The sequence below is a fragment of the Nuphar pumila genome, chromosome 6 (assembly GCF_984573655.1).
Source record: "Nuphar pumila chromosome 6, dmNupPumi1.hap1.1, whole genome shotgun sequence".
Classification (NCBI taxonomy): Eukaryota; Viridiplantae; Streptophyta; class Magnoliopsida; order Nymphaeales; family Nymphaeaceae; genus Nuphar; species Nuphar pumila.
In genome coordinates this window covers 7,461,387-7,488,663 of record NC_143254.1, presented here as the reverse complement: position 1 = coordinate 7,488,663, position 27,277 = coordinate 7,461,387, and the positions used below count along the sequence as shown (strand labels likewise).

General features: G+C 36.0%; 1 protein-coding gene across 3 annotated transcripts in view; it reads left to right on the top strand.

Moving 5' to 3' along the window:
• The window catches only part of LOC149833806 (glycosyltransferase BC10-like), a 30,994-nt gene extending 7,222 nt beyond the window's left edge, over positions 1-23,772 (top strand). The window contains exons 4-12 of one of the 3 annotated variants that reach the window (XM_090009862.1): positions 2,809-2,907; positions 5,764-5,864; positions 5,965-6,036; positions 9,272-9,362; positions 9,775-9,855; positions 10,222-10,281; positions 10,401-10,523; positions 10,623-10,661; positions 23,194-23,772. In XM_090009862.1, coding sequence (XP_089865988.1) covers positions 2,809-2,907; positions 5,764-5,864; positions 5,965-6,036; positions 9,272-9,362; positions 9,775-9,855; positions 10,222-10,281; positions 10,401-10,523; positions 10,623-10,661; positions 23,194-23,325 — 798 coding nt within the window. In that variant the 3' untranslated portion in view covers positions 23,326-23,772. The remainder of the gene's footprint in view (positions 1-2,808; positions 2,908-5,763; positions 5,865-5,964; positions 6,037-9,271; positions 9,363-9,774; positions 9,856-10,221; positions 10,282-10,400; positions 10,524-10,622; positions 10,662-23,193) is intronic. The other 2 variants (XM_090009864.1, XM_090009863.1) reach the window with 2 other exon arrangements.
• The last annotated feature ends 3,505 nt before the right edge of the window (positions 23,773-27,277 follow it).

Below are 27,277 nucleotides of genomic sequence, written 5' to 3'. Positions count from 1 at the left end.
ATTCTTGAAGGTGAAGAAAGGGATAAAGCTCTTGAAGACTATTCCAAGAAGCATGAGGAATGGGAGATGAAAATTTTTAAAATCCTATCGTGGATTTTCTCATCCGTTGAGATAAAGATCAATGCCAACATTATAAAATTCAAAAAAGCTTCTCAAGCATGGCAATATCTTGAAAAGATGTATACTTCAAGAGATTTATCTTACAAGTATTATCTTCGAAAAAGGGCCTTGACCCTCCAACAAAATGAAATGACTATTAGATAATATTTTGCAGAATTGTCATCCATTTGGGTTGAACTTGCCATGCTTGAACCCAAATGGAGTTGCGAAGCCATTGAGCTTAGGCATAAGCAACTGGAGGGGGATCGATTTTTCAATTTTTTAAATGGGCTTAGATCCGAATTCGAACAAATACGATCCTTCCTTCTTTCCTCCTTCACTTCCTTTTCTCTTGAGGATGTTATTACCAAACTAAGTGGGGAAGAAACCCGTATGGGTATAAGCAAAAACAACCCAAGTGTCCTTGCAACACCCTCCAACCAAGAAGAAAGTGATGGTGTAAATGTCGTTTCAAGACCGGAGAACAATTTGAGAACCTACAAATCTCCCCACTTCAAAAATCAAAATCAATGATCACACCAAACCGGTTTGTCCAAAATGGAAGAAGTTGCTAGCTATGACTACCACATCTCAACTTTAAAAGGAAGGAAGTTCATCTTCTTCAAATGGAGCTATTTCCTTGCATCAAATTGTGGAAGCACTTCAACCACTTCTTAAGAGGGCAATTTCCGGAGCGGACACATCCACCTTTTCTCCTCCCAAGAAGACTTCTTGGCTTTTGGATTCGGGTGCCCCTTTTCATATGTCTCCAAATATTTGTTCTCTTTTCGAATATTTAAAAAATTCCTCTCCAACTTGTGTTTCAACCGCGAATGACACTTCTCTTGAAATCAAAAGAATCAAAAATTTTAAAGAAGGTTTTTTTATCCCTAAAATTCAAGATTTATACCAAAATTGAATTTAAATTTGCTTTCGGTCTCTCAACTCTCGGACCATGGATGTGATATAAAATTCTCATCTAATAAATGTTGGATACAGGATCGCCGATCCGGGAAGTTAATTGGAAGAGGCTCTAGGAAGGGAGATCTATACTATGTAGACTTTCTTCGTATTCCAAAGAATCCATTTGTAATGTTGTGCAACATAAAGACATTAATGTATGGCACCAAAGATTTGAGCATCCCAATGTCACCAAGATTTCTTATTTACCTTTTGCCAAACACCTATGTAAGAATAATTTCACTTGTAATGATTGCACTCTTGGAAAAATGTGAAGTTTGCCTTTTTATCAAAGATCTGTGTTTACTACAAAACCATTTGAACTTGTTCATTCGGATGTTTGGGGATCGACACCCGTTACTTCAAAATGAGGGTTTGCATATTATATGATCTTTGTAGATGATTATTCTAGATATTCTTGGATATACTTTCTCAAACATAAACATAAGGTTTTCTCAACGTTTAAAACCTATCATATGATGATTAAAAATCAATTTGACGAAAATTTGAAAATTTTTAAAACTGATTTAGGAGGTGAATATCTCTCAAATGAATTTAAGAGTTATCTTGAAAAACATGGGATAATCCATCAAAAATTTGGTCCCAAAACACCTCAACCCGAAAGAAAATATAGACACATCATTGAGACATCTAGAACCTTACTTATCTCTAAGACATTCCAAAAAGATTTTGGGCTTAGGCGGCTCTTGCGTCCATCTATCTCATCAATCGTCTTCCATATAAAAGATTAAATAAGGTTTCACCCTTTGAAATTTTGTATAAAAGAGACCCTGATTATAGTAGGATAAGAATTTTTGGGTGCAAGTGTTTTGTTCTTACAGATAAGAACGATAAACTTTCACCAAAGGCCATTCCATGTGTTTTTCTTGGATACTCCGAAACTCAAAAAGGGTTTCAATGTTATGATGTTGAAAACGATAAATTGTATGTGTCTAGAAATGTAAGTTTTCTAGAAAATGTTAGTGGGTTTGAAAGATATGAATTGCATGAGGAAAATGTAGATTACTCTTTCCTATTCGATCATAGGAAAGGGATAAAGCCCTACCACCATGATCATAGGAGGAGAGAGTTTTCCAAAGTGTAGTCTACAAGGCATATCATGCATGTACTACAGACTATTTCTAAACCCAAGGGAGATAAGAGAAGCTATTGGGGGCTTTTGGATGTTACAAAACTAATAACATAGAGAAGTTGGTATTATGTGAATCCTCTAAAGGTAGAGTGACACCTTAAGGCATCACTTGATGTAATTCAAGTGTTGTAATTGAATGAAGTTTTTTTATAAATTTCATTCTCGAAGGTACAGGAAAATTGACTGAAGTTGGCCTTATGTGAATTGTCTAGAGGTAGAGTGACACCTAAGGGCATCACTTGATGTAATTCAAGTGTTGTATTTGTATCAAGCTTTTTATGATTTTTTTTTCATTTATGTAATTGTGTTTTGAAGTATTTTGTAGTCAACATGTTTCTGACTTCAATAAAGATAGCATTGCCATCATCATGAATATTGATAAATCAGATTAACCTGAAAATCATTTTCTTCCAACGGTTTTGCATCTTTGCAAAACCTATGCGATATATTTCTGTAGGTAACACATGCTTTGTACTCCTTATGGTGACTATTAGTTGCATGTATGAAAGATTTGAAAGTGAGTTCCCTTTCACACTAACACAGGCTCACTATCGAGAATGATGGTTTTCTAATTCATCTTTACATCTGAGCCTCAGGGTCATGAAGAGAGGATCTCGATCTATGTACATGCATCTAAGAAAAAACCAGAGCATCAGAGTTCTTTGTTCATGAACAGAGAAATTCCAAGTGAGAAGGTATATCTTCTCTTTCTTTTGGGCCACCATTTCTTTGCTTTTGTATCAAATTCTCAGTGTTATCCATTTTTGTTATATGTGCTTCATGCCTTTTAATCTGATGCTTGATATGCTGTACTCTGAAAGTAGAGTTCATTGGTGCTTCATACAGTGATGTGATGGCAGGGCTGCTGTCCTTTTGGCTGTTGGTGATCTTGCCTATATCTCCATTTGATAAATGGAAAGAGGAAAGTCACCACATATCACTCATGGACATAGGATCTAAGCCAGCCATCGGTTGCCAGCCAATGGGAGGGGATATTGTTGGTCGGATTTGGTCAGTAGTAGGGCTCCGCCGGATGTGGCCTATGAAAATCATACCTGACACTTTTTTCTAGATTTGTTAAAGGAAGAGGGGTTGCTGGGTTCCATTAGGGAATTTTCAATTGGTTTTTTAGATCTGGCTTAAAAATAAGTTGGAAAGAAAACCTCCTGTAACCAATGGGGAACTTTGGTCCAATGAAAAACCAACAGATGGATTTGTTTGCAAAAAGCAGATTGCCTGCCAGTGTACCTTTGTTGGATGGATTTGGGTAGGGACAAAAAAACAGCATTTATAAATTGTTGTGGCTGTTGATCTTGTGCATGTGTCCTATGTGAGCATTCGTTGTTTTTGACATGTTTTGGACAGTCTCATAATACATAGGATGTGTTTTTTTTTTTTTTGGATTCAAACTTGATAATGTTAATTTTCCTTTCCTTTCAAACATGGCAAGAGGTATAACATGAGAACTTTTCTATTGCCTAATTGCTTTGATTGTTCCATTGGTTTGTTTCTTAATATATTAAATTCTTCATCTACTTCAAATGGAGTTAATTAATATGTTGTTTGATCACCTCTACTGCAGAATTTACCCATGAACTTTCTTTTGATGTCATGAATAAAGAATTGGAGACAAAAACTTTGCACTAATACCATTTGATGCAAACCAAAGAGTATCCACTAGTCTGGGATATAAACTTACTATCCGTTAACAATTAATGGATTACTATAAAAAAATCAGAAAATAATCGAAGCGAAATGATAAAAAAAAAATCAATCTCCATTTTATTGTGTTTCGTTTGACCTTCTATTTAAAGCTTTAAAATAGCATCATTCTTTAATTGAGTTGGGTTTGAATCTAGGATTAAACCAAATTTGATACTACTTCATATGCCAGTTGGATCTGGAGTCAAGTGTTGGGGTAATATGTCAAGAATTTATTTCATGGATATCATATTAGACAGTTTATAATCTTAAGCTGTGTGAATAATGTATTATGCTTGATGCATGCTGAAAACATCAATCATTCTGATTTACCCGGGGATGCATCCTCATGTCATAATGGTGTTTTAATAGATGTGCTTGATTTCAATTTGTTTTTTAAAGAATGGTAATCTTAATATAAAAACTTTGCTTGTTTTTTCTCTGTTGTGGACTGCGAAACTTAGGGGTGTGGTTTACATTTTGGATTTTTTTTGTCATAAAAAAGGTTACATTGTCACATTTTTCAAGCTGTGTGCATTTATGGATCAAGTTTGATAATGTGGCTGGATTTTAAACTTCAAAACATATCAAATTTTATGGTTTCCAAAACATCTTGATGCGATATTGCCCTTTCTTCCAAAAATTATTGTCTTGCTTGGCCGGATGTTATGCCTCATATCAAAGAGGATTCCATTAGGGATCTTCTTGTCAGACTAACCAAACGTTTGGAAGTCAAGGAGTTCACAAACTGTTTGGAAGTGGTGGCTGCATTCTGTATAGTGGTTTATATACCTTGAAAGGAGTAACCGAATTTCCAAAAATCAACTTTGCAATCTGAAAATAATACATATTCAGATAAATTGAATACTGACACGTGCTGGGAATAGGTAGTCTAATTTGGATTTATCATGGATTGGCTAACATCGATTCCATTGTAAGGTGTGATGCCTTGTCACCTTACTGATTACTTAATAAACTACTTCAAAATGGAAAAGCCCTTTAAGCCAGCAAAGATTGTTCCTTGGCAATATATATAAATCAGACTGACATCTTGTGTACAGCTCTTTGACCTATGAATGAAATTAATGTGTAATCAATGTGGTTTGGGGGTGTTTGTTGCTTAACTTGGATATAAACACACAATACAAATTTATTCTTAAATTCATTTTTCCCTTGGTTTGCGATTTTTTTAATAATCTGCAAGATCTTATTGAAGAGATAAAGAAGGTGCATCAGAAAATTAGTTCCGTCAAGCTATGTCACATGGGTGTGGGTGCGGGGATGCGGCACTTTCAAAAAACCCGGGTGCGGGGGTGCGGCAAAAAAAAAAAAAAATATATATATATATATATATATATATATATATATATATATATATATATATATATATATATATATATATATATATATAAAGTCCAAAAGTTGGACATAAATGACCCTGGGTGCCTGACTGCACCCAGGGTCAGGTTGACCACATCGGGTGCGGGTGCAGGTGCGGCACCTAGTTGGAGAATCTCTATGACATATAGGGCAAACAAAATTTTCTTGGCAATTTTTTTTAAGTCCGAAAAATTGGACCAAAATGACCCTGGGTGCGTTGACCGCACCCAGGGTCGGGTTGACCGTTGACCACACCTGCACCTGCGTCGACGATGCGACGTGGGTGCGGCACCCTGCTAGCCGAATCCCTGTGACATAGCCGTCAACCATGAGAATGCAGGCTCTGCTATTAAATCTGTGGGATATTTCAAACAATTGAGCTTTCTCTTACAAGCATCTCTTTTGGCATCAGCCATTCTCGGTTTATTGAATATTATATTCATGTTATTGAGACAAGCAGCATCATGCAGGTTGACTGGGGCAAAATTTCAATGGTTGATGCAGAAAAGAGACTTCTGGCAAATGCCCTTCAAGATCCTCATAACCAACATTTTGTTTTGCTTTCTGACAGGTTTGGAATTTATCACTTTTCCCATGAATCACTCGCTTCTTAATATTTTTTCAGTTCAGGATTACAAATACTTTATTTATTCTCTGTTGCTTGGTTGCAGCTGTGTGCCGCTGCATAATTTTGACTATGTGTATAGGTACCTCATGGAGACGAACCTTAGTTTTATTGACAGGTAAGATATCTGTGGAATATTCAAAACGGCATCATTCCACCGTCAAATAGTAACAGCTTGTTTTTACCTGCCTTTTACATGGCTTGGATAAGTTAGAAACTGAATACTTTATGATGGCTACACAAGAAGGCTCTAGTATCCATGTTTTGGAAGTTTGGATCAGAGTTACCGGAAGCGCCTAGCTAAAAGGGGAAGCGCGCTTCGGAAGCGCGAAACGTCGCGCTTCCGAAGGGTGGGGGGAAGCGTCCCCCTTTTTTGGGAAGCGCGCTTCCCTTTAATGGGGGACGCGTTTCCCTTTAATGGGGGACGCGCTTCCCTTTAATGGGAAGCGCGCTTCCCCCACGCTTCCCCAACGCTTCCCCCACGCTTCCCCCTCGTTTCCCCCACGCTTCCCCCACGCTTCCCCATCGCTTCCCCTGTTTTTTCAAATTTTTTGTATTTTTTATTTTTTATTTTTATTTTTTTCGCTTCCCCCTCGCTTCCGAGACGCTTCCTGGGTCGCTTCCGAGACGCTTCCTAGGTCGCTTCCGAGACGCTTCCCGAATCGCTCCTAAGTGGTCCCACGCTTCCCCGCTTCCTAAAATTTTGAAAGTGCCTCGCTTCCCGCTCCCGCTTCCCGTATCGCTTCCCGCTCCCGCTTCCTCAACTGGCAACCATGGTTTGGATCACCTGCAAATTGTAACCTTCCATGAACCATGCTTATTGAATTCAAGAAACATTCTTCTGGTTTCTGAGAAAATTCCTCCTTTTAGAATGACCTTTTGGAATGCTAAGATTTGCACAACAGATAGTGCCATACAAGAATGTTTACTTGTTCATTAACTTATTTCAAAACTTTAATCAAGAAGCAGGAATAAGGTTCTTTAAATTGATAAATGCACGTCATATAAAATTATCTCCATTCCCAAATTTGTAACCTGACCTACATGATTGTTGGATAGTAGTATTAACTCATTGAATCGGTACCCGTATTGGTTAGGCCCAAAATAAGATATGTATCATAAAAAGTGATAATTTTTAATATTTTTTTTTCAAAAAATCATGAAAAATCAGAAAAAATAAAAAAAAATTATAAAAAATCATAACACATGAAACAATAATGAACGGCACAAAATACAACAATAAAAATCCAATGTTGCAAGTATCGTACCACATCGTACGATACAACATGGTACATATCGTTACTATGGGAAACTATGTCACATGGGTGCGGGTGCGGGTGCGGGGGTGCGGCAAAAATATAAAAAATGATATATATATATATATATATATATATATATATATATATATATATATAAAGTTCAAAAGTTTGACATAAATGACCTTGGTTGCATTGACTGCACCCAGGGTCAGGTTGACCACATTGGGTGCGGGTGCGGGTGCGGCACCTAGTTGAAGAGTCCCTGTGACATAGATGGGAAATAACGATACACATTCGTATTGCAATACAAGTATCATATATGTATAGTACAATACAACCCTATATCGTATCGTATCAATACAAGGTGTATCGTACGATACACCTTCGGTGCACTTTAAAAAAGGGCTGAATTGTTATTTTATTTTTGAGTTTTAAAGACCTCTTTAGGGCCGACTCCCTCATTTGTGTAGAGGCCATTAGAGGGGTATCCACGCACCCTAGGATACGTGAGAGTGATTTGGGGGGCCGATCTATGTGCAAGGGAGCGATCTTTTGTGGTTTGCTCTAGTAAGCGTGTATTTTCACCATTTTTTCACTCAAGCAAGTGAATTAAGGTAAAAAATCTCTATTATGAGTAAAATTAAAAAATTACCTTAATTTTTTTTTGCCTTAGGAGGCGCTGCCCCCTGCAACCCCCACCAACTTCCCACTGTGGAAATTAGGGATTTATATCAAGGTATAAATCAGGCTTCACACTCCAACAAAGATGACATCAAATGATCTGGAATGACAATGGGGCATGAAAATCGATTAAAAATCATGTTTAACTATTTCCATAATATTTTTATTTATGTAATATGAAAGTATGCGCCTTGTGGCATGTTCTTAATTGCAAGATATTTAATACTTTGCATTGTTCTTGTGAGATAGTTGATGTTTGATGATGTCTTATGCATCTCATAGAGACATAAATGATTCATATGTGATTTTATGGTTGTATTTTGTTCAATTCATCATTGTTTTGTGTTATGATTTTTTTGTTTTTTTGCTATTTTTTTTTATTTTTCATGATTTTTTGAAAAATTTTATTGAAAATTTATGATACATATCTTATTTTGGGTCTGATCGATACAAGTAATGATATGATACTTACAATCTTAATAAAATCACATATGAAGCATTTATGTCTTTATGAGCTGCATAAGACATCATCAAACATCAACTATCTCTCAAGAACAATGCAAAATATTAAATATCTTACAATTAAGAACATGTTATAAGACTCATACTTTCATATTAAATAAATAAAAATATTATGACAATAATTGCATTCGATTTCCACTCATTACTTGAGTGCCTTATTCTCATGCTTAATCATCTGATGTCATCTTTGTTGGAGTGTAAAGCCTGATTTCTACCTTGATATAAATCCCTAATTTTCGCGGATCAACTTCATGGTAAGTTGGCAGGGGGTTGCAGGGAGGCAGCGCCTCCCTACCATAAGGTGGGGGTTTGGGGGCGTGAGTGGAGGCAATTTTTTTGGAGGGTAGTTTTGTAATTTTACATATAATTAAGAATTTTTTACCTTAACCCACTTCATTCAGTGAAAAATGGTGGAAATACACTCTTACCTAAGCAAACTGCAAAATCTCTCTTGCGCAAAGATCGACCCTCAAATCGCTCTCAAGACTCTTAGGGTGCGTGAATACCCCTCTAATGGCCTCTACACCAATGAGGAAGTTGGTCCTCAAGAGGTCTTTAAAACCAAAAAAATAAAAAACAAGTTTCGTCCCTTTTTAAAGTGCGTTGAAGGTGTATCGTACGATACACCCTGTATAGCATGGGACTCTATCGTATCACTTTTCCCCATAGTAATGACACATACTGTATCGATACTTACAACATTGATTTTTTTTTTTATAATGGTACACACGCATTGTGTGTGAGTGATTTTACTGCTGCGGTACATTGTTTTCAAAAGCATTCATTTCAAATCTATTTCTGCCTGCTTTCCTTATATCTACAGTATTCTGGAACTCTCGCGGAATTTTGGGTGATCTCATTTTTTATTCTTCTTTAATCTTTTCATTTTAGCTTTGATGATCCTGGTCCACATGGAGTAGGCAGGTATTCAAATCATATGGCACCAGAAATTGAAAAAGAAGACTGGAGGAAGGGGGCACAGGTATTATTTTTTATCAAGATCATTGTGTGCTGCTGGTGATGCTCTTTTCATCACTGAGATCAAGTTCATGTGTTGCTCTTCTGCACATGCTAATTCCTGTTATGCTGATCCTTGATAGAATGGCATGTTGATAGAAGGAAAATGAAAAGTCAGGCAGGGAAAAATTCACATGATTTTTTGCTGCCACCTGTGCAGTTATATTATACTTTTTCCAAAAGTTGCCTTCAGCTTCATGTTATCCCCTGACTGCACCTTGACATTGCACACATGGCAAAACTGCAATATTTATTTTAAGTATTTTCTTTGGGATACCAGTATATTATTGCATTTAATACAACTACTTGGTTGCTAGAAAGCTATAGAATTGCAGATCATGGATATGATGCAGTAACTGTCTTATTTCATATTGCAGTGGTTTACAATGAAGCGACAACATGCATTGATAGTATTGGCTGACAGCCTGTACTACTCAAAATTCAAGCAATTCTGCAAGGTACTTGATTAATCACATGTAAACTATGTTTTCTGTATTGCTGCTAGCAGGTTTTAAGCATACCTGAAGTTTAATATTTTGTTCTCTTGCATTTGCCCTCTAAAGTGCATATTAACTACCTTCCTTTCTAAACTCAAATATGTTCAATCATTTACAAAGGAGTGAAGGAGGTTTACTTTTTGGTTTAGCATCATATTCACATTTTGGAAGTTTATTCCTGTTGTACCTTGTAGAGTTGAGATAGCTGGAATTTGTTAACTAATCTGTAATTTTGTAGTCTTTTCTTGTTGATACATCTTTGATTGATTGTATGTTTTTTTTTTCGAAATGCCATGTTTCTAATAAGTTCTTCCATTAATGTTACAGCCAGGTGCTGAGGGCCGTAACTGTTATGCGGATGAACATTATTTGCCAACATTTTTCCATGTCAGCCCATTAAATGTTTCTTGTTTTTGTCTTTACTCGATAAATTGTTTTTTAAAATGTTGGATTACATATATGAATGAGGGGGATAAGCTTATCAAACTATTTTGTTGGTCTTGCAGTTGCTGGACCCTTCTGGAATATCAAATTGGTCTGTGACACATGTAGATTGGTCTGAAGGTAAATGGCATCCCAAGATGTACATGGCGAAGGATGTTAACTATGAGCTCTTCAAGAATATCACTGTACGGATTTAAATTCATCATAACGTTTCTTATTTTGCTGCATAACACTAATATTTCTTTCGTTAATATTGTTTTCTGATGTTTTTCCGTTATCCACAGTCTATTGATGAGCGTACACATGTTTCAAGTGATGAGAAGGTATACTGCGTGTTTAAAGTAGAAATTGTGTTTAACCAGATTCAATAATAACACTGATAGACAGTCATGCTTGAATATGTTGTTGGTAGTTTTGTTTCCTTGCTTTTGCAAGTAGCATACTTTTTCTGTTACATTTACTGCTAGCTGTAGTGGTTTGAACCAAGGTTGTAAGTGGCGTATCATAGCATAGCATATCGTAAAAAATCATAAATTTCACTAAAAATTCTTTAAAAATTTAAAAAAAGTATGAAAAAACAAAAAAAACCATAGAATAGAAGAACACAATATATTTATGTAATAAGATTAACTAAACATAAATATGTCATTAAACATTTAACATCCATGCATTTAGTAGTGCAACCACGCATCTAATCACCACAAATACAATCGGTTAAGACAAAATAATGATACATTCTAGGGCCAAAAGGTTTTCATAACTCATTACAAAAGTTGAAGTTACATTTTTTAGTTACAGAATGCCATGCTAAGGGGAAATACATACAAGCTAGAGTTCAGAAACATGTCTATATATAAAAGTCATCTTCAATATCAAACTTCAGCTCAATGATTTTCTTTGTTGATTGCATTTTTTCAGTGATTTTAAATGATGATGGGTCATCTTCATCTTTTAAATCAAGGTGTTAAATGTGTGTGTGTGTTTTGATGTACTTGTGTATGTAATATAGTATATATACATTTCTATGTATATATTACTATACTTTTGTACATTGTAATAGGTAATACCCTCTAGGGGTATTTTTGGTCTTTTCCTATTTGTAATAGTTATTGTCCCTTAGTCACATTTTTATAATTTTCTTTTTTCTTTTTCTTTTTCTTTTTTTCCTTTTTATCTTAGCTAGGGGCTCTATCGTCTTTTGACCATAGAGTCGTTGAAAGCTCCCAATGGTCACATTTATAGAGACTTCATTCGGAGCTCCCTTTGACCCCTTCATGTGTATAAATATGAACCTCTTGCCCCTATTTTTCTCAATGTTTTTCTTAAGCATTTTATGAAAGATTTATATTTTTTATGTGTGGTTTCTTGCTCTTTGTGAGCGTTTGCTTAACCCTTTGTGGCTTATTGTATTTTGCCCATTAGATGCTTTATGTGTTTGTGCACTCTTCCAGCCCTTTAGTGGCATTGTGTTTGTGCACACTTTGTTTTATTACATGGTATCAGAGCGCCTTGGTGTTCTCACTCTTGGGCATTGGTGATCGTGCTACTCAAAGTGTTTGTAGTGATTGGTGTGGTCGTGATTCATCCTCAACCATTCCCATTCTCTTTTCTCTTATCTTCTTTCTTCATCATGATGAAAAAGATTCAAAGATTGATCTCTCCTTCAAATTGAATGGCTCCAATTATCTAATGTGGGCAGCTGCCATGAAAAATCACCTCAAAGGCAAAAACTTTGGGGTTATGTTCACTGTACCGTACCCAAGCCTATTCTTAAACTCACCCAGAAGGAAGGAGATCAAGGGAAGGTTCTTAATGAGGAAGAAAGAGAGCAAGCCATAATTAAATATCAATCCAAAGTTGAAGATTGAGAAAGTGAACATGCCAAAATCTTGGCATGGTTTATGAACAATGTTGAACTCAAAATTTGTGCCAACCTTGCAAAATTTAGAAAAGTCAACGAGGCTTGAAATTTTTTGAAGGGTATGTATACCCAAAAAACTTAGCAAGGCAATACTTTTTGGAAGAAAAAGTAAGAGCTACTTTAGTACATTATCTCCTTTGTGGGATGAACTATCCCTTCATGAACTCAAATGGGTATTCGCCGTAGATGTTAAACTAAGGCGGGAACAAATGGAGAAGGAACAGTTTTTTCAATTTTTTCATGGTCTTCGTCCGGAATTTGAGCAAGTCCGATCATACTTAACAACTAACTACAAAAGACAGTTAAATCAATCTACTTAGCTGATGACATAAAGCAATAAAAACTAATATCTGATCTAAACTAACTAAAAATTAAAATGAATCTAATTAGCTAACGCAGCTAAAAAAAAATCTGTGGGTCGACGATTGACCAGCGTCAATCACGCTGGTGATGTGCATGATCAACTGCGTGATCTACATGACATGCACACGGTCTGCTGAAGACGTTCCAGCAATAAAAGTTTTATTTTAGACGTGTTCGCTGGGTTCCACAGACCGAGAATCTTGTTGATCCAAAACAGAATTCCAAGAGTTTAGGTCCACGCCAAATCCGTCAAACCCTCTGTTCTGCGTGATTTTGACAATCACGTAAACAATGGTATTTAGCGAATCTGATCAAAAGAAAAATCTAACTCTGTTTTGGCAAAACTTGATTTCCCTTGCGCACAACAATGTGGATCAGAAAAAACACGATCTGCAAATCACGCAAATCTGCGTGATTTACAGATGACGTTTTTCTAAAAACTGTTAGATCAAGTTTTAGCGTGAAACCAGAGGTTCACGCTAATCTCCTAATGTTTCACAAGATCAAACCGATCTGCGTGAATACGCAAATCATGCAAATCTGTTTGTTGGCCTTTAGAAAGATTAATATAGGCTGTGTATTCTAATAAAACAAAATATTAACTGGACGAAAACAAAATACAAGAACTATTATACGATGCAATATATGCCTAATCTAATATGCAGGAAACACAAACAAAAAATCACTAATCTAGATAATACGATGTTGCTGAAAACAAACAACATGATATGCAATGCTAAAATATATTCTTATGTATCCAATGAACTAAAAAAACTAGATCTAAACTACCTACGACTCAAATAAAGAGATGGGGGAGAAGAAGCAAACCTTGCAATTTGCCTCCGACGGAGGGGTTGAGAAGAAGCGATCTTTCTCCGGGCTGCATGTACCTCCGACGATGGGGACAAGAAGAAGCCAACGACAACGAGGGCAAGAAATAAAGAAGAAAGAACAGAGGAAGAAAATCGACCAAGGATTGAAAAGGAGAAAGAAGAGAGAAGAGAGAGGAAGGAAGAGGCTGGGCGTGAATCCCTAGAGGAAGACGCCAGCCTCTTCTCAAAAAATAATTTTTATATTAAAAAAATTTAGGTTAAAACGATTTTTCTAAAATAAACCAATTAAGTTTAAAAAATTCTAAAAATCCCCACTTCTAAAAACGTGTTTTCAGAAGTGTGTATTCCTAAACAATTTAAAACACCAATTAAAAACTCCTAAATCACTTGAACTACTGTGAAACACGTAGGGAAGGTTTTAAATGTGCATTTTTTTCTTAATTTTGATTTTAAATCAATTTCTCAAAAAACGTTGACAAAAATGGGTTCTTAATTCATTTTTTCGACAGATCATGCAAAAAAACATGTACCTAAAATATAGAAATTATGCATGATCAACTCTCTTAGTGAGAATTCTTCTAATGAGTTACGGGTTTATACTCGATGTGAGGGTGAAAATTATTTACGAGGTCAACCATTAGGAGAATCTTTGTCTAGAAAGTCTTAAAGAACTTCTAGGCCTCCAAGTAAGTTTGTGTCTTACGAATCCTTTTACCTAAAATATAGGGTTTGCTTGATGACTATTCATGCCTACCATGAACCCTCTAATTTCAATAACGCTGAACAACATTCCAATTAGATAGAAGCTCTTCATAAAGCCAAAACATGGGAAGTTGTTAATTTACCTATAGGAAAAGGGTGTAGATGAGTTTTTAAAGACAAAACCAAAAGTAATGGGTCCTTAGAAAGGTATAAAACTAGAATTGTGGCTAAAGATTATCTATAAGAATATGGTATTGACTATGATGAGACTTTTGCCCCTGTTGCAAGGATGACTAGTGCTGGGACATTAATTGTCTTAACATTCATCAAACAATGACCTATTTATCAGTTATATGTGAAAACTTTTTTTCTTAATGGTGACCTTTGTGAAATTTTTTTTATGGATCCTCCACCCAGGAATAATATTGAAAATGACCGAATTCTTAAACTTAAGAAAAGCTCTTTATGGTCTTAAAAGGGCCTCGAAGGCCTAATAAGATCGATTTAACAATGTTATTATTGATAGTGGTTTTATCTCTTGTTATACTAACACTACTCTCTTTATTAAAAATGCAATGATTAGTATAACCTTTTGTTATTATATGATGATGATATGATCATCATTGAAAATAAAAAAAAGGGCATCGAAGAAATTAAGAATATTCTTAAAAAAAAATTTGATATGTCTGACCATGGGTATCTGAGGTATTTTTTAGGTATTGAAGTTGCTTACTCTCCTATGGGATATGTGTTATCTCATATGAAACTTGCAACGGATATTATTAGTAGATCTGGTCTAAGTGACTAAAAGAAGGTAGATACTCTAGAGGTGATCAATGCCAAGTTATGCGCCAATGATAGTATTCCATTAGAGGATCCGAGTCTCTTATATACTTATCCATCATTAGGCCGGATATAGCACATGTACTTCATAGTTCAAGTCAATTTCAGCATCCTCCCACTTCCGTTCATATGACAGCAGTCTGTTAAAATATATGGATCACACACACACACACACACACACATATATATATATATATATATATATATATAGAGAGAGAGAGAGAGAGAGAGAGACTGAAAAAGAAAGAAAATCATCTCATATATATGTATATATATATATATATATTCTTATATTCTAAATCAGATTTTTTCCCTTTCCTTCATTTTCTTTTCCACCAAAAACATTACATAAACTTAACTTAAACTATTTCTCCCCGTTCAAATCGAGAGAGGGACCTGTACCTTCCTTTGAACACGAAAAAAGACCCGAAATACGCCGGACGATCGAAATGGAAGGAGATCCTCTCCTTCTTCCTCTTTTTCTTCTTTCCCTTCTTCCTTCTCTCTCTCTCTCCCTCTCTCTAGAAAACGAAATTTCGAGAGAGGGGCGAGTTAGACCCTTTTATAGTTTATTTTTTAATTTTTATAATTTTTTATTTTTTTTGGTCTTCTAGAGAGAGGGTGACATCCTTCTTGAGTTTCTCACCCATTTGGCTTGGAGATAGAGTTCTACCGGTGTAGAACTCTATCTCTAACCTCTTCTTTCCTTTTTAACTACTTTTATGCATTTGGTATTTTATTTTGTTTTACTATTTTACTTTAATCTCATTTGGGCTCTTCTAGAATCCCTACATAAGAGGTAGCTGCCCTATCTAAAAGAATTTTTAGAATAAATTAATATTTAATAATTAATTATTTATTTACTTATTTATTAAATAATAATTTTTCAAAAAGTTCTAGAGGGTATTTCACTCCTCTGAGAGTCTTTTTAACTTTGAATTTCATTCAATTTAACCTTTATGTTAAATTTAAAACATTAAATTGGTTGGAATTGAATTTTGGATCTGGATCTAGATCAAAGATCCAAATCCACATCCAATAGCCATATGGATCTTAGTCTAGATCAGATCCTAATTAATATGGGTCTTGAAAAATGGGTCCAGATCCATATTAACTTGGATCATATTGATCGAATCTGATTCAATCCGATCTAATCCAGAACCGGCCACATCGAAGCGGGCCTTTTTTAAAAAAATGCGATTTTTGGGCCAACCATAGCCCGAATTTATAAAAATAAAATATCGTTGTTTTCAGAATTTTGAGGCGCATCTAATGATATATGATCTGAATTTTGTCTCTGAATTTTGCTTGATTTTAACCCGAATTTCGCTTGATTTTAAAGGTCATAAGTAAAAAGTTTTACCACATCTTAGTTGGCTTGTTTAGGTCTTGTCAATGAGACATGAGCCAAACCCAAACTCAATTGACGCCACTTGAAATCGAGGATTTATCGATTTTACTACAACGCTTAGCTAATTTTTCTAAAATCTTAGAATTTAACATAGTATAAAAACACACGATATTACACATTGTGTGTGTTTCGTGGTTGCCCTTTGTGGCATATTGTATCTTGTCCATTAGAGACATTTTGCTTATGTGATTGTACCTTCTTGTAGTCACTTTGTGACATTATTCTTCACACTTATACTTCATTACATGGTATCAGAGACCCTAGATATTTGAGTGTGTTTAAGTTTATACTCTTGTTCTTCTTCAACTCTTTTGGCTGACAAAGATGCAAAGATTGACCTTTTAATCAAATTGAATATAACTAACTATAGAATGTGGGCGGCCGCTATGAAAACAACTTCAAAGGCAAGAAACTTTGGAGATATGTATGTGGCACCATTCCGGAACCACAATCAAAGCTCACCAAGAAGGAAGAAAATAAAGTAAAAAAGCTTTGAATGATGAAGAAAAAGCTAAAGCCATTGAAGCATATCAATCCAAAGTTGAAGATTTGGAAAGTGAGTTTGCCAAAATATTGGCATAGTTCATGAATAATGTGGAGCTCAACATTTGTGTTAATCTAGCCAAATTTAAGAAGGCAAATGAAACATGGTTCTTCATCAAAGGTATGTATACTCAAAGAGACCTTGCTAGGCATTTCTTTTTGAAGAAAAAAGTGAGAGCAACCAAGCAAGGAGATATGCGTATTAGAGATTACTATTGTACTTTATCTCATCTATGGGATGAACTTTCTCTCTTTGAATCTCAATAGGAAAAAACTGATATTTCCACGAGGCAGGAGCAAATGAAGAGAGATTTTTTAATTCGTCCATGGGCTTAGGCCTGAATTTGATAAACTAAGAGGATCCTACTTCATAGGGCTTCAACTCCTCTTAGTAAATTCTTGCCGATCTATGCCAAGAAGAAACTTGCTTAGCTCTAAAAAAGGATATTGATGAAGTGCATGTGGTATCTAAACAGGACAACAATATGAGAACAGATAAACCTCCCCATTTTTAAAAAAATAACTATAATAGTGGTGGAAGCAAAATTGATTGTCACCATTATAATGAATCGGGACATCTTAGACTCAATTGTCCTAAGCTTAAAAAGGTGGTGTAACATCGCGTATTTTCATACCTAGTTAAATTTGATTTTTGTCGAAAATTTGGCTAAGTCTGGGAGAAAAATTGTTTGAGGCTCGATTTTTAGACTGATGTCTTTGAGTCTTGGCTTGACCCAGGTCTCATCGACAAGGTCGAGGCGAGCCAATCGAAACATGGTAAAGAGTTTTAATTTCGACCTTTAAATTCAAGCAAAATTCGAGCGAAATTCGGGTTATTTTCAGTCGAAATTCGGAATTTGGTATTTGTGTAATATATCGTTGGATGTGTCTCTGAATTCTGAGCTCAACAATATTTTACTTTTCTAAATTCGAGTTCCGGTTTGCCCGAAAATCGTGTTTTTCTGAAAATTGAGCTGTTTGTCGAAATGGGTCCAGAGTTTGATCGATTGGTTCCAAGGCCTAGGATCCAAATTTTTATGGATTTGGGTTCTATTTAGGTCCTACTTAAATCTAGATTTGATCCAGGTCTTGATCCATTTTCGGTTTGGGTATGAGTTTGGATCTGGATCCAGACCCAAATCCAAGTTCAACATTTTCAGCTTTAAATTCAATATAAAGCCTTAATTTGGGGTTTAATAAAGTTAAGAAGCCTTTTGGGTTAATTTGGTTATTTTTTAAAGTTTTTAGATAATTTTAATTAATTAAATAATATCAATTCTGATTTTTTTATTTTTGGGCTGAGTGGGACTCTCTAAAAGAGTCCCTATTCTTACCTAAGAGAGGTTAAGAGGGAGTTTTAGAAGGGTTGAAAGTTTTAAGAAAAGAAAAGTCAACAAAAGAAAGAGTTAAAAAAAATGTTGGAAAATAGCAATAGGGAAGAGGGTTCCCTTTTTGGGAACTCTCTTAGAGAGGGTTGGAGAAGGGGGAACGTCACCCCCTCTCCCTCACTTTATAAAAGAAAAAAAAAGAGAAGAAAGAGAAGAAAGAAAGAAAAGAAGAAAGAGAGGTAAGAAAGAAAAGAGAAAGGGAAGAAGAAGAAGAAGAAGCCTTCTTCTCCAGTCCATCCACTCCTTCCACCGTTGTTTTCTTTGTTTTTCGCACAAGGTACAAGTCTTTTCTTTTGAAACTAAGTGAGAAATCGAATGCCGGTTCGATTTCATGTAATCTCTTGGATGAAATCCATGGGAAAAGTGTTTTTATGGTTGTTTCCTCAAAACGCATGGAGGAAGATCTTCCTCCATGGCTGATTTTCGGATGTTCTTTCATCCTTTAAAAAAAACATATGTTTGATTATGGCTCACGATTTTCTGTTTTGTTTTGTTGGGTTAATATGCATATTATGGGTGTTGGAAGTTTGGTGTTCATACGTATGCATAAGTGCACATAAGTATGTATTGCTGGGAAATCTGTGCATGCATCTTTCTCATGGTTTTAGATGTGGCAGGTTCATGCACGTGGATCATAAAAAAAAAAAATAATAATAAGGGGTTGTGTTTCAAATACTGTTGTGCTCCAGTCAACCCATGGTCGGCTGATGCATTTGGGCTGTCAGCCCCAGCCGACCCAGTCGGCTGGGCTAGGTGTTTGACCCAGTTGACTGGGTCGGCTGGGTTGTTTGGCTGCATGTCAGACTCAGCCGACTGGGTCGGCTAGGTCACGTTCTATAAAGAAAAAAAAAGATAGTATATATTTTTTTTGTGTTAGGTGGGGACCTGCGAGGCCTGGCCAAGCTGGTCGGACCTCCCCCAGCGTGACTCAGTCTCGCCCAGCCTGGTCTGCCAGGCCTGGCTGAATCTTTGAGTTCAATCGAGTGGTGCTCGGCTGGGCAGCAATGTATAGCAGATCAAAAAAAAAAAGGGGAGAAACCCCAGCCAAATGGCAGCAGAAAAGATATACTGATAACTACTACACAACCACTGGCTGTTTTGAATTCAACAGGGGGATAATCATGTAGCAAAATACTTTGGTATATGCACTACGAAATTTGAAAATGCAGAAAAGATTATTCAACAATTTTGCAACATGCCCTAAAGAAAGATATTAAACAGTAGCCGAGTTTATCATGGTATGCAATTTCATGGTCAAGTAGTTATCTGTTTATCAGACAATTTCTTTAAAGAAGGATGAAGATATCATATTTTTAAGAATAAATAACTCTTGTTGGTTAAGATGAAAATCCCCTAAGCCCTGCGAGATGTCACAATTTACCCTTTAACATAAAATAAGTTGCCTCCTCTGAGACCATCACCCTTAATTAGCTGGTTCATAATAACTTGAGATGACAACAGTAGAAGTCCTAATTATGAGGATACCTCTGTTATTTAAGTATGACAGGAGTAACCATAGCTCAATTGACTGGCCAATGTATAATTTTCTCCCAGGAGAGTTTGATTAATTACAAGTTTAGCAGGAAAGAGCATTGTTGCAGCAGTAAAATCCAATCAATTAGACTGGTCAATCTTAGTTTTTTTGATAGATATATCAGCCATGAAAACGTCAAAGGAATAAAAAAAAGGGGAGAAACCCCTAGCCAACTGACAGTTGGATAGGTGCAGGCTGAGTTCTAGACCCTATGTTTTCTTTCCGCTAGTCCATTTTGTTGTGGAGTTCTAGGGCACGATTTTTTATGACAAATTTTATTTAGTTTTAAATAATTTTGAAATTCGGTAGATAGATATTCTCCACCGAAATCGGATATAGGAATGGATATATTGCTTTGAAATTGATTTTGAATTTTCATATGAAATTCTTTAAAAAAGGAAAATACTTTCGATTTATGACTAAGAAAATAAATTCAAACATATCTAGTGAAGTCATCTATGAAAATGACATAGTAAGAGTAACCACCTTTAGATATGACCGGAGATGGACTCCAAACATCCGAGTGCACCAATTCAAAAGCTCTTGTAGAAAGAAAAGTTCTAGTTGGAAATGGAATAGACTTTATTTTCTAAAAAATGCAATCTTTGCAATTAATATCTTTTTTCTTACAAAATTTGTTTCCAAATAGAAAAAGATACATTTTTGAATAACTTGGATGTCTAAGTCTTTTATGCCAAGTTTCAATGCTTTTATCTTGGATATAAGTACAAAAAGATTTTGTAGGAAGGTTTAGATGATACATATAGTAGAAGTCCCCCTTCCTATGGTCTTGCCCAATCCGCTTCCCGGACTGAAGATTCTGCACAAAGCATTCATTAGATGAGAAAGATATTTTACATCCATGGTCGGCGATTTGGGAAATGGAAAAAAGATTTAAGTTTAGTTTTGGAACAACTCTAAATTTTGGAACAAAAAATTTTTGAGAATTTTTAGAATTAAGTGTTCTAATACTTGTAATTTTTAAAAAGGTTTCATCGGTCGTGAAAACACATGAACTTTTTGAATTGGTGCATGCATCGGTTAATGCATTCTCACGTGGGGTCATATGAAAAGATGCTCCAGAGTCTAAGATTCAAGAATACGTACCGGAAGACGAAGTAGATGCAATGGCCGCACCCGATATGGAGGAAGTGGCTTTGAGAATTTGTTGTAGAGTCATAGAGATTTGACCAAGAGTTTCTTTGAGGTCGCCGCTCTTGCCTTCATCTTCTTTGGTGGTGGATTCTTTAAGGGAGGCCACCTTAGGCTTGAATATTTCATTTAGCTTTGGGCAAGCGGGTTTAATGTCACCCGTCTCATAACAATGATGACATATAATAATCTTTCTTCCTCCACTATAGTTTCCTTGTTTTCCAAAGTGAGGTGGTTTATAGGTTTTGACATTGTTGCCGGGTTTGGATATGGCAAGCACTTATCAATATTCTTACTCATGCCAAGCCTAGTTTTCTCTTGTGTAATTTCGGCTATGACATCTTCTATTGGAGGAAAAATAAACCTACGGAGAAGTGATAACCTCACTTGCTTAAATTCGGGGCGTAGCCCAAACAAAAATTGAAATAATCGATCTTGTTCATTTGTTTTTGTCTTAGTTCAACATCCTCCATAGCAACCCATTTTGGCTCTAAAAGAGCCAACTCATCCCATAGTGGATTTAATGCACTATAGTAATCTTGTATACTCGAATCACCTTGTTTGGTGGTTCTAATTTTTTCTTGCAAAAGATATGCTCTTGCATGGTCTTTTTGGGTATACATACCCTTCATAAAGAACTAAGCCTCATTGGCTCGGTGGAATTTAGCTATATTTGCACATACCTTGAGTTCAATATTGTTCATGAACCAAGTAAGAATCTTAGCGTGATTGCTTTCCCAATCTTCAACTTTCTTTTGATGGTCTTCAATGACTTTGAGGCGAGCATCTTCCTAAAGAGCATTTTCTTGGTCTCCTTCAATCTTGGTGAGAACTAATTGAGGTTTCGGAATAGAACCCATTACATAACTCCAAAGTTTTTTACCTTAGAGGTTGTTTTCCATTGCTGATGCCCACATCGTGTAGTTCTTTCCATTGAACTTGAAGGATAGATCGATTTTGGCTTCCATGATGCCACCAAAGTGTGTGAAGAAAAAGGACAATGAGTAAAGAGATGAATATCACGCATTTGCTTCTATGAACCGAATGGCTCTGATACCATGTAATGAAGTATGCAGAAAGATAAAGAATGCTACAAGCATTCACAATGTCCAACAATGGATAAATACACAGATGAAATAATAGCCAAGTCCACTATTGGACATTACATACACAAGCTTTAAGAGAATCACAAACTAAAAATATAAAATCTCTTTTCTTGAAAGAGGGCACAAAAGCTTCACTAATCAAATACAAGGGGTTTCACCCCTATTTATACACTCACAAAGGATTCAAAAAGGAGGCCAAAAGGGGGCTCCCAAAGAGTCATTGGGAGCCCCCAACGGTCACATTTGTAACCGTTGGGGGCCCCAATGACTCTATTGTGGGGCCCCTATTTGGCGTGAAATAAAACAAAACAAAAAAGAAAAACAGAAAATAAAGAAAAAATAATTGTTTAATAAAACAACTGTAAAAAGACTATAATACCCCTATCAGGTATTATAGTGTTATATATATATGCATTAATACATATGATTTAACAGTTTCATGCTTTCATGTACTTTCAACTAATGGGAGGTTGCTCCCGAAAGATGGAACCACAGCTTTTTCCTGAAGCAAGAGCTGTGTAAAATTTCATCCTGTATGTATCCAAGTGAGAAGTGAATGTCTTATAAAATGCACATAGATTTCAATATTTGTAGTAGAAACTAATAATTTTAGATGTTTCAGCGATAGATATGGATGCCTATGTATGTAGGTGTGGGGTTCTAATAGACACATTCGCACACACACACATATGTATGGTGAATGGATGCTTAATAGGTGATCCTCTTTTCTATCCTTATGCTTCCATGCTCTTGCTCTTGCTCCTACTAAGTGCTTATAGTTTGTGCAAACTTAAAGATCTTAAATGATAACTTGGACGTCTTGAGAATATGTTGGTGGCATGTTAAAATTGTTGATATATTTGCTTGTATTATTCCCATTGCATGCTTCTTGTATGTCGTATGATCTATTTAAATATGTTTTGTTGCTTGCTTGGCTTGCTGCAAGTTTTGAAATGTGTTTGTTTGTATGCATGCTTGTGCATGTGTGTGTGTGTGTGCATGCACACATGTGGGGGTGCGTGTTTTGTAGTGTTGACATTGTGTTTTGTCTTGTTGCAGAAAGAAAAAACTCAAAAGCCATGCTTATGGAATGGGGTGAAGCGACCATGTTATTTATTTGCAAGAAAGTTCTTTCCGGAGGCACTGGGCAATTTGCTTGAAATTTTCTCTAATTATACAGAAACTATTTAAATGGATATTTTAAGATATTCTTTAAATCATTTTTGGGCATCAAACTGCAGCTTCTATATTCTGTGAATTTATTGCAAGCTCCCGTTGCTGGTTTTCTGCTGATTGTAGAAGTGACCCGGATGCCTATGTTGAAGCCCTAGAGGAATCAAGCTGCAAAGCGCTCAAGTTACATGATTAGATTGCCTGAAAGGCTAATTTTTCTAAAATGTTTTGGTTTCTCTGAGTAACATGTTAAAATAAGAAATTTTAGACATTCGATGGTATATTATTCGACACATTCCATTCTTGGTGAACCAGGATTAATTGAAATTGTAAATCTCTTTTTCATTCTGCTTTTAGCATCCTCCTCTAGGTGACTCATCGTTTGGGAACATTGATGAATTTAGATTTTTGTCAATGTATATATATTTTTTTGCATTTTTTTTTCAATTAGAACCTTTTTATTCTCCTCTCCTGTTCTGAGCATTTGATGAGCAATCTGGATGATTCTTAGTCTTTAAATTCTGTTTTTTCCTCGCTTCTTGTTTTCACGTGTAGTGCAGGTTATGTAGCTTTTGTCTCCATCTTACTTCTAGAACTGTAGTTCTGAATTTGAGGAGCAATATGCTGAGACCAGCAATTCAAGTGCGGCAGGCTCGAGTTGGATGCTTGACCTTCCAGTGTCCTACTTCAGTTCAGTGGACCATATCAACTCAAATGGAAAGGGATCTTCAGGCGCCCATCCGGGTTGCCCGCCTAATTCAAATGATATAGAATATTATTTTTCTTTACCTATTGCAGGATTTTTCAACAAGTCTGGAGAACACAATTTGTGACATTGATCTTTTTTCATTCTGGAAAAAAAAATTATGTATTTGACAGCTAGGTGTCTGGTAGCCAGATTTTGTCAAAGATGAGTAGTGGTTAGGTGGTGACTTAAGACTATCTAAAACATACGCATATCAATGGCTAGTTTGTCAAGCTGCTTATGAAACTGAGTCTGAAATTGAACAAGATTATACATGTAGAATTGAATCCACATCCAAATTTTATATGGCAATGCTGGATTTCAGTAAAAGAAGAGTTTAATACATTCTCTACACTTATAAACCACAAACAGATCAGATTCGATTTGAATCATAATATTGATGGAACAAAACATTGTTGATCCGATTAGAGTCTTTCAGAATTTGAAAAGAGTTTGATCATTCTGATTGAAAAAACGTTTATATTTGTTCTTGAAATCCATATTAAAAAAAAACATGTTGGGCTTGGATTTAAGGTCCGGGCAAATCCGATTCATTTATATCCCTAGTTGGGTGGTCCCCGAGCTTTGCCAAGCTGCCTAGACGAGTGCCTTTTATTCTTAGCTTGAGTCCTTATCAGGGCTACTGGAAATGCTATAAGAGAGTGGGAACCGTTTTGGAAATGGGAACACTGCATTTTCGAAACGTTTGGGAAGCATCGGAAAATTCATGGGAAACCGTTTCCCTTTTGTGGGATACATACTTTTTGTTTTTTGTTTTATTGATTTATTATATTACTTTTTCTTAAACGTTTCCGATGCGTTTCCCAGTCATTTCCCAAATTGTTTCTCGTTTCACATGCACTTCAAAAGCCTCGTTTCCTGGTTCTGTTTCCCAAGACGTTTCCGTTTCCCTTTCTGGCAACATTGGTTCTTATGCTAAGTTGCTGCTTGAGGGATGAACTGAAAGTCATGTCAATTCTCTTATCGTATTCACGGATCAAATGGCTTAATCCTACTTGGTTAGTTCTAAAATTCTGTAAATCCACATATCAGATGAGCTGCTTTTGCTTCTTGCCCAAGAATTAGACAGAAACCTCTAATTTTGGGCCTACAAGCTCCAGTTCCAGCAGTAGGGTCGGATCTAGGGATGACAACGGGCCGGGTTTACCTGGACCCAGCCCAAACCAAACCTTATAGGGTCCGGGTATGGTGATAAATAATAAGAGCCAATTAAGACCTGGGTCTGGACCTGAAGGTCCGATTAATACAAGGACCCAGGTATAGTTTGTGAAATTTTATACCAGACTCGGACCTGACCCGAGTTTTGATTAAGACCCGCAAATTTTCAATGTAAAAATGATAAAAAATATGGGTTTAACGGGTCTGGTTCATGTAGTTTTTATCGGGTCCGGGTATGGTTTTACTTATAGTGGACCTGATTAGACCTGTGTTCAGGCCCAATACTATACCCAAAAACTGGGTCCAAGTCTCGTACCACCTGGGTCCGAACCAAGCCTGACCCGTTGACATCCTTAGTTGGATCCAGGAAGAGGAAAATTTGGTTGTCTTGAATCTGAGCAGACCTGACTCCCCAGTGTATTTTGGGATCCGAAACCCGACCAGTTTGCATCCCTATCAAGCACCTAAGCACATTGGATAAACCATGGTCATTGGAAGTTTTAACGTAACTCGAGAAATTCACTCTCTAGAAAGCGGATTATAAAAGTTGGAAGCTAATGGCTTTCACTCAATTCTCTTACCATGTAATGCATGCTTCCAAAGACATCATATTTTTGGCCTCAGAATTAAATTTTCACTATAATATAATAGATTAAAACAACTAATTCATACATGAACAACAATTCCATAGACAAATCAAGAAGCCGAATCCAAAGTGGAACGAAATTCAAAATCTCTAGTTTAAGTTTTACTGTTATATCAAGTTGTCGCTTGTTCATAATGAAAGTCTGCCCAGCTGGTGACCTCCGACAATCGGTTCCCAAACAGAGACTTAGATTAAAGAATAAATCTTAATTGGCAATGCACTTTTATATTTCTTTTAAAATGCAAAAAATTTACATTTACATTAAATTCAGAGTTATTTTTAAATTGTGTCTATCAGGTCAGAGTGGGTCTGACTGTGATCCAAAATGCCATGGATGGACTCTGTATCTCTTTAGATGGGTCCCACATTTTTTTTTCAGAGTTGATGCCTTAGATGAATGACATCTAGAGTGTGCAAAATGAAGGGCTGAAAACATAGGTTCATCCACTGCACTCTGGATGCCGTTCATCACATGCATCAAAGTGAGCGCGTAGGGTAATCTGTCCAGGACCACTCTGACCTGATACACACTCTTTTACTTTTTCTGTTTAACTAAATAAGTCAAAGGACGTGTCGGCCAAAACTTTTTTTGCTTTTTATCATGTAGGCTACTAAGTACTCCGCTACTTATAATTTATAAGTGTATGACGATCTACTGCTTACTAGTTATCAGGGAACTGAAATATGTTTACCAACCAAATATGTTTGCTGCTATGAATCAAGATTTTCATATGTTTTTTTATATATATTTAATACTGCAGATGCATTAGGCGTGGTCCATTTGCTAGGAATAGACTGTTGGATCATTGTGATATGATAAAAAATATAATTTTTTATGCTTGCATATTTATAAAAATTCTAAGCCATTGATTTTTAACCCTTAAAAGATCATTCTTCTACTAATTGGATGATCCAAAAGTCTATTTCTATAAAGCCAAGTGTCTAGCTCACATCAGTGCCATGAAATTTTTGAAAAAAAGTAAAAAAAACCTATAAAAATCTTGGTCCATACTAGTAAACATATTTTAGTTACCCCTTGTTATTATCAAGGTTGTTAAATGCGATGAGGCGAAGTGAGGCGTTGAGCCTGAGCTTCGCCTCTGAGGCGTACGCCTCTCACAACGTGAGACTCTCAAGCAAGGTTGTAAATGCGATGAGGCGAAGCTAGGCGTACGCCTCTCACAACTGGTTATTATACTAAAAAAATAATAGTTTTTTTAGGATATCTTTAAGTCAGATTTTGTTTTTATTTTTTATACGTACAATAAGTAATTTTACAATCATATAGTAAATAGTACCCTAAAAAATCAGTGGTTTTTCCCAATGTTGTCAGTATCGGCTGATACTTAAATACTATACGATGCTAACGTGAATCGGTTATTTTTACTAAATATAAAAAA